Raw genomic sequence first — 10,790 nt, 5'->3', positions numbered from 1 at the left:
GCGTCCCCTTCTGTTGCTGTGAGGTAATGGGCAGTTATTCAAGATGTACTTGCACATTTTTAATGCTATATTCATAACCAAGTAACAGCAACAGTTAATCTGTAAGTGAGGCTGGCTCTTCAGATTGAGAGGGATTTCTAGGGGAGCCTCAGATGTTGTGAAAATGGACCAAATTCAGTGTATGAAATAAGAAAACTGTTTTGGGAAAATTGTCAATAAATTACAGGAAACTTTTTGTTTCCTGACAAAACAACACACAGTTAATTTCTACAACCTACAGGAAACTTTTTGTTTCCTGACAAATACTTAACAACACACAGTTAATTTCTACAACTGTGATACCTGTCTGCATTGGTTTTGCCTTTATTTCTTAGCAAAATGAATAGATGCGCCTTTTGTGATGGGTGTGTGTGATCATGGGGAGCGTTGCAGTGACTAGGGCCTGAAGCCCTTCCAAGACCAAAGGAGACAGGTAGGGTTGGGGAATGTACGGAAGACTTGGAGCGGTTAATATGGTACAAATTTATGTACGTCTTCCTGGCATGAGTGCTAGCTTACTCTGTGAGACGTACGGCCAGGATTGTATGAGAAGCCTGTGTCTACATTGTAAGGGGAGTGGGCATTACAACTTTCACAAATTATCTTCCTCACACTAGCGGAAAAGAATCATAAATGTAAGTATTCTTCAGGGAAGGCATTGGAAAGGTGTGGTGGCAAAGAAAAAATTAACAAGTTGGTTTGCAGAAATAGACTGACTATGTTAGGATAATACCGCGTCCTGTTGCTGTCAGGCTGCAGGAACATGAAGATTACCCCATGTAATTTAATGCGGTTGAGAACAGCAAGCGTTCACTGCTGAAGCCTCATCGCTCTTGAACTGCTCTATGAATAGAGAAGAGTTATGATCCTTCAGCTTTTAAATTTCCTTTAGATTACTGAGGAGGAGAAAAGTAGAAGCAGCACTAGAACCTCTGTTAACTATCCAAAACCAAAACATCAGCATGTCTTGTTAGAGCCTGTATTTTCCTGTATTCCTGTATGTTTAAATACAGGAATACGAATTCAAACCTTCCCTAATTATTTTTAGTAAAATTCTGAAATGCTTCAGTGACTTTCCTACTAAAAGGGCATTTAAAGAATCTCATGTAGGAAAATAGGTAAGCTACATTATTTTCCTTGACAGATAGTTTTGATGCCCTACCACCATACTCGGGGTACTTTCATTAGAAGAAAAACCATTGAATAACAGATTAAACTGAGTATTATGTACTTGTAGACTAGTGTTGCTCACTTATATAACTTCTTTTTTAAAATGCACTGTAATTTCCTCCAGCATCAATATTTCTTTATGCAAAAACCTCATATATGAGTGCTCTAATTTAATCTTTTAATTAATCCAGTAAATTTAGCATTGTTGGCTGTTTTTTTTTTCTTTTTTTTCTTCAGTATTTAGGTGTCATTGTTCCCTGTCCTCTATAACAAAAACAAATTACTGGGTTCCTTTCTTCTGTCTACTGTTCTCAGTATGTTTTCCAACATACCTTGTTTGGTGCTCTTTCTCTAAAGAAGTAGTTGGCTGTGCTCATGCTTGTCACTAATGGAGTGAAATCAAGATACAGTTCCTTCGTATCAGCTATGGTGGGGCCAAAACTTAAGTACAGCAAATTACTCTAGAAAATACATCACTGTAAATGTAAAGCTTGTCAACAGTTTGTAGCTGCTAAGCCTTTGGGGGATTGTAGTTTATTTTTGTGCTTTTTTTTTTTTTTTTTTTTTTGAGCAGATGATGAGAGTATTTCATCCAGTAATAGGAGCTTGCCAAGAAAATCAAGGTGCAAGTTCCTGACATGGAGATTCCAGATGAAGGGGCAGGAAAGGTAAGATATGCCGGGGTACAGGGCTAATTACAGTTTCATTAGTAATAACGAAATATATCTCAGTGTTATTTAACCATGTAGAAGGTGAAGACATGTCAGCATGTGTTGTTGCACTACACAGAAGCTAATTAAAAAAAAAAAAAAAATATTCCAGGCAGTGGTTTTCCGTGTTTGTGTGATGCTGCTGTATTTATTGTTGGGTTTGTGCAAAGTATGAGATACAGATAGTGATGTAAGTGGTAGTAGAAGTGGAAACTAAGCCCCAACAATTGCTGAGGGGTGTTTCAGGGCAGGAAGAGGAGGATTACAACATACTGTTTTTTGAACAGTACCTGAAAAACTCTTTCTTACAGGGAGCTTTGAAGTCAAGAAAAATGGCTAGCTGGTTATTTTCTGAGTCTGAAACTTCAGGCTTTCCCTCTTCAGATGTGAGTAATGGCCATTGCAACCACTGGCATCCTTCTCTCTTGTTTCCACAAAAATGCAATTAACCGTGAACAAAACCTGTCCTTGGAAGGTGGTGCTAGGCAGGAGGAAACGTCGTTGTTCACAGAATCACAGAATGGTTAGGGTTGGAAGGGACCTCTGGAGATCATCTAGTCCAACCCCCCCGCCAGAGCAGGGTCACCTACAGCAGGTTGCACAGGACGGCGTCCAGGCGGGTTTTGAATGTCTCCAGAGTGGGAGACTCCACAACCTCTCTGGGCAGCCTGTGCCAGTGCTCCGCTACCCTCAAAGTAAAGAAGTTCCTCCTCATGTTACGATGGAACTTCCTATGTTCAAGCTTGTGCCCGTTACCCCTCGTCCTATCGCTGGGCACCACTGAAAAAAGACTGCTCCCATCCCCCTGGCACCCTCCCTCTAAGTATTTGTAAGCATTAATAAGATCCCCCCTCAATCTTCTTTTCTCTAGACTAAAAGAGTTTCTCTAGACTCACACCCTTGCTGCAACTGAGCAAATCTGTTGCAGAAATTTGCTAGAATTTTGTTTCTTCGAGTCAGATGTTTGTGGCCGTTCCTGAGCCTCCGCCGCAGCCGTAGCTCAGCCTTTCCCCGAGCTTGCATGAAACACCTGACTTCCTCCATCCCCCGTGAGTAGCAGTCAGTATGTCCTTCTGTTAAGTCGATGGTAGAAAATATGGTATTTGTTCTAAGTAAGACTTAAAAACTAATGCCATCTGGCTCCTGTTCCACTCATGTATGGAGACTGGAGTGGACATCACCTGGGCCGGAACAGGCAGTGGGAAGGGAGCAGCAGCTTAGAGCAGGAACTGGGATATGGCTCTGTCAATCAAATCTTCCAGTCGTGTGAGAGACCAGGGGTAAAAAAGATGTACCATGAGCAACTGGGAACACGAAGCGATGAGTACTAAAAGCACCTGTGTCATTCGCCAGTGACAAAAATGGTTCGTGGGAAGACAGAAGAATAAAACCAATTTGTAGTATTGGTTTTCTTTCTTTGAAGCAATATTTAATAAGTACATGACAGGTAAGCTGGTGACCCAAAGCCAGAAAGCCTCCTTAGCCCTTTCTTACCCCACCAAAATGTGAAACTCTACATCCTGCCATCAAAATATTACAATTTTGATTTTGACTTTTCTTGGGGTTTTTTTTAGACTGGAAAAGCTTCTAAAATGAAGGATAAAGGAGACACTGAGAAAAATCACACAAAGCATCAAAAAATCATTAGCCAGAAGAAGAACTCAAGCTGCTGGAATTGTACCCTGTATCCCAAACTAGGAATGGATGCTTACCATGACTGTTTTTGTCAAAAAGAAGATAAAATCGGGAAAATATGGAGAGTCATCCCATTGAATTCAATTTATCTAAGTAAGTGGCTAAATTCCAATAAAGTAAAGTGGATTCCACACTGTTCTTGTTCTTGATATTTCCTCCAATGTTGCAACTGCCCTAATTCCTGTTTGAATTTTATTTCTGCATTAGTGTATGTTATTAGAAGTTCATTGATACTTGTTTTCCCCCAAAGAGCTGCAGGAATACGCCAGGGGGCTCTGGGATCACAGAAACATTGGAGATGCTCTCATAGGAATGAGAATGGAAGCTCCATCAAAACAGGCTGTCAGAGAATTTACAGAAGCCCTTTACTTCTGTGCAGACAACAGATGTATTGCAGGCTTCAATCTGTACCTGCTCAGAGGTAAGGGTACGAGGGTGAGGGCAGTGTCTGGTGATTTCAGTTATCCAAAGCACACCAAGGAAGCGCAGCTGCTCTGCAGCACGCCTTCTGGGAAACCTGCAACAGGTACTTGTCTCAGTTTTCCCTGTAGCCCTTTGACAAAGTACCTCCGTCTGCGTACAAACAATCACAGCCCCGGCAGGGGAAGGTGCATTGCATTTCAACCTCATATTTTGCATGTTTGAACTGAATACGTTTGCAGAAAGAGGAAGGATTGAATTCCTGGCTAGTTGAGATTCATTAACAAAACTTAATTAAACAAATATTTCAAGGCGGAAGAAAACCCATATGTGAATATACTTACATGTTGGTACATATTCAGGCATCTGTACGTATTGGTTGAAAGTTTTAGGTTCAACTCACAGCATTATAATTTAGATTTTAAAACATTTGAAACTCTTGGTAAAGTATGTACAATATTATAGTTCCATTTACAAAAATGTTGCAGATCAGATTTTGAATAGTCGTTCATCTCAGTGGCCAGTCCGGCCCAAACCGCAGCAGAAGGAGGTGTGTGTGTTGCTTTTATATCTCAGTTTGCAGATACACAGTTTGGGAGATGAGTCACAGGGGCAGCAGATAAGCTGTCCGAAGAGAGCTGGGAGATGTCCTTTGCTTGAAGCTTAACAAGTGAGACAGTCAGGGATTTCTTTAATGGCTTCCTGGGCCTCTTCTGTGGATACTTGTTACTTCCCAAATTTTACCTTAAATGGGGAAAAACTGCTGCTCTTCAGTGGTGTAGGAAATTCAGAGATCAACTACCCTGTCTCATTAGCTAATTAAAAGACGCTTATCTGCCCCTACTTTTTTTTCCTCAGGAAAATTTTCCAAACATCAATGAACTAATTCAGCGTGATGTTTTGAGGTGATTCTACCTGTTTGTGGTCAACGCCCTCAGTCGTCACTGCCCTCCCGTCACAGCACGGCAATAATGACCGCTAACACAAGTAGGAGGAAACATGAATAAAGGCGAGTCAGGCTGAAACTCTCCGCCCGGTGAAAGGGGTGGGTGCCCATCCCGTCCCAAGGCTGCTTTGGGTGGCGTGTAGGAAGGAGATGGAGACAAGTGGAGCTGGGCGCGTTCTCCTGGACAAGAACAGATGGAACAGCATAGCATCACAAAGCCATGGGGCAAGGGGAGCCTGGGGGGACGGGACAGGACAGACACGTGGGACCATGCCAGTCATGCCATGAAAACCAACGGGAGAGGTGATGGTACGAAGAGCAGCAGGCAAAAGGCAGCCCCCCTGAGCTGGGGCAAGCACAGGCTCCCCGCCAGGTGGCCAGTGGCTTCCCGGCCATCTTCCATATGCAAGCGGCCCAACTTGCTTTCTCCTCGGAGTCGGCGTTTCTTGGACATGGCTGTAAAAGATGGAACTAAGCATTTTCGTAGGATACTAGTCTATAGGTAGAGCTGCTTGGAAATGTTGGCTCTACTGCAATTTAGAAGGAAGCAGTTTTGTAGTTGTTTTGTAGCTATTAGATGATAGAAAAGGGCTGTTGGCCTGGGAGGTCTCCAGACACGGCAGGTGGTGTTGAGCTAAAGGGAAAGGAATGGCTTTTCTTGTTCTATAAAGACTGTTAAGGTTTCAGAATTTTCCCTCCATCTGCACCAGAATAAAGTGACAGCCTTTAAAAATTCAACATCAGCGAGCGCGTGTGGGTTGTGCAGGGTCCGTGTTCAGACCTCACTTCTGCCTAGTTGGGGATGGGGAGAGTTTGGTCCAGGACAGACTTGTGTAGCAAGAAAACAAACCTACTAAAATTTTCTTAGCATTAATTTAGTAACATTTTGTAGAAAAAATCTGAAGAGCATCCCATTTATAGTGGCATCTGGACTGCAACCTGTGGTTTTAGAAAATACATAAGTACCAGACCACTGAGGAAATGAAATATAATATGCATTCTGTAGGGAGAAGGGCTTAAGGTAGCTATTTACAGCTGGTTATGCGTTTTGAGTAATTATGTATGGAGTCAAAGACTAAGTGGAATTTTAGAAATAACTCTAAAACCTCAGGTATTTAAATAATACCTCTTAATGATGTATATCAACGTATTGGGAAGAGCTCCGTGTGGGAGACAGAGAGTCTTTACCGCCGTATTAGGTTGATGAAAGTAAACATGAGTGTGACTTACAAAGAAGATCCTGAAACAGCAGGAAACCTCTCCTCAAGACAGTATCGCTTTCTAAAAGCCGTAATACAAACAGCACAGTAGCATTTTAGATTTCCACTGTTGTGGGTTTTTTTCTAGTAAGTGCAAGTATGACTCCATTTGCTTGGAAGGTGTGAAGAATTCCTGCACGGAAGCAATGGCAGAGAGGAACAAGCGGCACCCAGGGCTCACTGGCCTGAGGAATCTGGGCAACACATGCTACATGAATGCAATTTTGCAGTGCCTCTGCAGCGTGTCACCGCTTGTGGAGTTTTTCCTCTCAGGAAAGTACAAAGCAGCCCTACACAAGTAAGCTGATTATTCACACTACTTGTATTTTTCTGCCTGGTGCTGCCATTTTCCTCCCAAAGGATGCGTGTTGCCACAAGGATGTCCCGAGGCAGCCACCTACCAGCTCCCCACCAGACAGTTGCAGTCAAACTGGCCACAGGCTGCTTTCTGTCTCCTTCCTCTGAGACCCTGAGTCATTTTTTCTTGCTGGGTAACTAAGTGTTATACTTCTTTTTTTTTTTTTGTTTTGATGATCGTACCAGTTGCTACCATTGCTGTCTCAATGATGATTCCTGCTACTTTCTAGTATCTGCAGAGTCCCTCAAACCAAATGACAGGGTGTCAGAGCCCTCCTGTACCTGCGGGTACTTTCTAGGTTTATATACTATGCTCCCATTTGAAGGTGGAGCCACCCACTTTTCATACTCTGCCTGAAACTTATGTTTATTTTTTCCAAGGGAGAATGGCCAGTCTGTGGCTGCCTTTGGCTGTTTGATGTCCGACATGTGGCTTGGAGAGTTTGGCTGTGTTTCCCCAGAGGTTTTTCATTCAGCCCTCGGGAAGCGGTACCCAGCCTTCAGGAACAGGACTCAGCAGGATGCGCAGGAGTTTCTGATCTGTGTGCTGAATGAGCTCCATGAGGCTCTCAAGGTAAGAGCCCAGCTGTGGCTTTTGGGGACTGTAGCTGTTTCTTCTTTGCATTTCATCATGTAGCATTCCATGGAATAACTGCCTATCCTCCTCTCCCGAACTACATGATGTGGCTGCTAAAAAGTGTCATTTTCTTCATTTCATACCCACTTACACACAGTAACTCATTTGCTTCTTGTCTAATGCTCCATCAAACTGCAGCCCTGATCTAAATGATAATGCTGTCTGTAGCTCCGTTATCTTCACCTGTCCCTCTTCTTGCTCCTTCCACGCTTTACATTCTTCCCCTTTTTCGTTTGCCTGAAATCTTGCCTGCCATGCCCCCATGTCTGCCTTTCTCTTCTTTGGATCTACTGACAAAGAGCTTGTCTAGCAATAAAATCACTCCCATCTACTGTCCAGAATATTCCATTTTTGTTTAATTTCTCTCAGAAAAGGAATTTAGCTTACTCTGCATGTATGAAACATCAAGTAAAGTAATAGCATTTTAGAGCGGTTTAGAGCCAAGTTCTGTGACAGCAAGTATGAACCTACACAGGCAGTGGGCAGTGACCACTAAAACCCAGAGAAGGCACTTCTGAAACAGTTGGTTACCTACTTTTTGTCAATTTCTTTAAACTTTTCTTCTCTATAGTCAAGCAAAAGACAATGCATACCCGATGCAAAAGCAAGCAGAGGGAGTGTCAGTGAAACATCTATTATCACACAGCTATTTGAGGGCCAACTCAGTTACGAGATCACATGTCTGGAATGTAAGACCACCGCCAAGAGACCCGAGAGCTTCACCGTTCTTTCCCTGCCCGTCCCTTCTAAGAGTGCGTGCTCTCTGCAGGTACGATTTCTAGTACGTTTCTGCTGGTTTCTGCTCTGTGTGGGAACAGGTGGCTTAGACTAATGTCTAATGGATAGTCTTTGAACTGGTCCAAAGAGAAGTGGGGTTTCTGCACTGCTCTCTGGACCGCAGAGGCTGGTAAGGTCATGGGAGCAACACTCCTGAGTTGCCATGGGATGAGGGATATTAAGGTTGTTCAATAGCAACCAGGAGGGTTTCTTTCACTCATCAAAGTATTTCCTCATTTTTTTTGGGGAAAAAGGAAGCCAGTGTTGGCTGCTTTCTGTTCCAAGCGTATTTCCAATTTCAGCCTTGCTATGTCATGCTTCCATTAGGAAGAAAGCTCCAAGATATGGCAAAACCTTCTCTTACCTTGCGTAGGATCTTCAGGGGTGGAGATCTGTTTGATCAAATGATTTTATTATTATTGTTGTTATTATTTTTCTTTGACAGGACTGTCTCAAATGCTTCTTTCAGCAAGACACACTGACTTGGAACAACCAAATCCACTGTTCCTGGTGTGGAATGAAACAAGATGCTGTGGTAAAGAGCATCATAACCAGGGCACCGCAGATTGTTATTTTTCACCTAAAGAGGTACAGTCGATATAGGGTAGGACATGGCCGTTCCCAGGGATTTGTGAGACAAGAAGGACAGTCACTTGGATTTGCATAATAGGGAAAAAAATCACTGCAAATGGATGCTAAAAACTTTTGATACCCGGAAGCTAAATAGGCAGTTAGAAAAATACACCTGTCAAACATAAAAGTTGCATTCCTGAAATCTCAGACAAGGTGTTCTGCCTTACTCTGTCCTCCAGCCCAACAAATTTCACTCACTACATTTGCGATCTCTTCTCCAAAGGGAAAAAATCTCCTCAGAGGAGTGACTGACTACAGACTAGTGCAGAGGTTCTGCATACAGTCAGACATCCCTGCGAGTTCCTGTGGCAAGTGGGAGAGCTTGTGACTTGGGTTCTCAGCGCGCGACTGCAACAGGGCATTCTGCTTGTCATTATTGCAGCCGAGACACTGTATTTTTGTTTATCTATCTCATCTCTTAACTAAATCAGGTCTAAGCAACTGGGTCTACTAAACAGAGCAATGCATCAGGGTAAGAGCTCCTGACTAGCAGACTTGACTAGCCACCCATGGCCAGACGCCAGATTTATTCTCAGGAATTTATTCTTAACAACTTCCGACCTATAAAGAAAATTATGTAACGTAGTCCTGGGAAGCCAAATCATCCCAGAGTTAAGTTATCTAATTGCCCATTCAGCTTCTGCTTTCCTTGACATGCTCAAATGAACTTGTGGTCCCCAGCTGCAGCCCTTGGCTGCGTTATAAAAGTTTAGAAGTACAGCATTGTACTAAAAGTTACAAAGGAAAGCAGGATGGAGCCTGGCATGAAAGAAGAGCTGACAACAGCACAGTCCAAAACATTTAGGACACAGTGACAGAGATGCAGAGATTTGACTTCTGACATTTCTCATAGACAGAAGGACAAGGAAGCAAGATCTTTGCTTTTCTTGCTGGACATCTCTTGCAGGTTTAGGACATTTTCTGTCAGTTTAATAATCGATGTTAATAGAGATCTTTCCATTTCAAAACACTGGGTAATTGATTTTTTTACCCTTCCCCTAGGAAAGTCAGTTAAGCAACCACCACAATAGAAGAAAGAAGGTGAGTGTTATTTAAAATAGTTCGAAATTCCTTTCCAGGTTTGAATGGCAAGACAAACACAAAGGGAAACTCTTGACCGACATCTGCTATCCACTCAGCAGCCTGGATCTCTCTCCTTACACTTCCCCACCTTTGTGCAAGCACGCGGAGTACAGCCTGTGTGCGATAGTGGTGAGCTTTGCCTTTCCTGCTTTGATTTGTAATGCCTCACGGAGCTAATGAAGATGGTGTTAGCTTGGACTTCATACATATGATCTATATTTTTTATATATGGTCTTAATTATTTTTTTTTAATCCTGCCATGGAGATAATGCGGTAACAGTATGTAACTAAAGAAGAGAGGAGACATCATCACTTCTCTCTCCTCCTCCCCTGCCATCCCAATGTTACCACACGTGCACTCTGGGCTGGTAACGCCTGGTTGGAGCCTCCTCAGCCTTTTCAGCATAAACTCACAAGCTGAAGCTGTGCGGGTCCCACCCATAAGGAAGGACTAAACAGTCTCTTTTTCTATCACTCACTGCAAGTGTGACCTGCTTGTAGTGACCCGTGTCAGCGCTAATACCTGGGTTGCAAATCTATTATTGTAAAACAGAGAAGTATAATCATCATCTATTTGCTCTGTTTCAAAGCATTTATTTGAACTAACATTCCTTGCTGCTGGCCAAATGGGGATAGAATCTTCTCTCCCATCTTTTCCAAGTGCAAAAAAAAATATGATTGCCACGTCCTAGCTTTGCCTGTAAGGAGAAAGAGCGAGCCTTCCGCTTTAACAGGCTCTGTTGTTTGTTACAGAACCACTCTGGTTTTCTGGATGATGGCCACTACACGGCGTTCTGCAAGCACTCAGTCACCAAAAACTGGTACAGCTTTGATGATGAGCAGATCACTGAGATCCCAAATTCCTTGGTGCAGACTGGCAATGCTTATCTCCTATTCTACACCTGTCAAGGACTTCCATGCACCCCTTAAAAATCTGCTAGCCGTGGAAAATGAACAGTGAGTAGGCCAGCAATTGGAATTCACTGGCAGCATCAGCCACGTCCTGTTTCACCAATAAACTAGAGCATTTGCATTACCTGATGATCCGGCACAGTCTTTCAGGA

General features: G+C 43.0%; 1 protein-coding gene across 1 annotated transcript; it reads left to right on the top strand.

The window, feature by feature from the left end:
* The first annotated feature begins 1,847 nt into the window (after positions 1-1,847).
* USP50 (ubiquitin specific peptidase 50) lies at positions 1,848-10,656 on the top strand. Its single transcript, XM_009886169.1, has 9 exons — positions 1,848-1,877; positions 3,494-3,707; positions 3,865-4,035; positions 6,360-6,537; positions 6,978-7,170; positions 7,805-8,002; positions 8,456-8,598; positions 9,723-9,855; positions 10,480-10,656. The coding sequence occupies exons 1-9, from the start codon at positions 1,848-1,850 to the stop codon at positions 10,654-10,656; spliced, it is 1,437 nt and encodes a 478-aa protein (XP_009884471.1).
* The last annotated feature ends 134 nt before the right edge of the window (positions 10,657-10,790 follow it).

The sequence above is a fragment of the Charadrius vociferus genome, unplaced genomic scaffold (assembly GCF_000708025.1).
Source record: "Charadrius vociferus isolate BGI_N301 unplaced genomic scaffold, ASM70802v2 scaffold365, whole genome shotgun sequence".
Lineage (NCBI taxonomy): Eukaryota > Metazoa > Chordata > Aves > Charadriiformes > Charadriidae > Charadrius > Charadrius vociferus.
The sequence above is the reverse complement of the archived record's forward strand: the minus strand, read 5'-3'. Positions and strand labels throughout refer to the sequence as shown.

Excerpts from the sequence above, each read along its gene's own strand:
- USP50 (XM_009886169.1), top strand. The coding sequence starts at position 1,848 with ATGGAGATTCCAGATGAAGGGGCAGGAAAG. Across the intron at positions 4,036-6,359 it reads CAATCTGTACCTGCTCAGAG|GTGTGAAGAATTCCTGCACG; the intron begins GTAAGGGTACGA and ends TTTGCTTGGAAG. Across the intron at positions 7,171-7,804 it reads AGCTCCATGAGGCTCTCAAG|TCAAGCAAAAGACAATGCAT; the intron begins GTAAGAGCCCAG and ends TCTTCTCTATAG.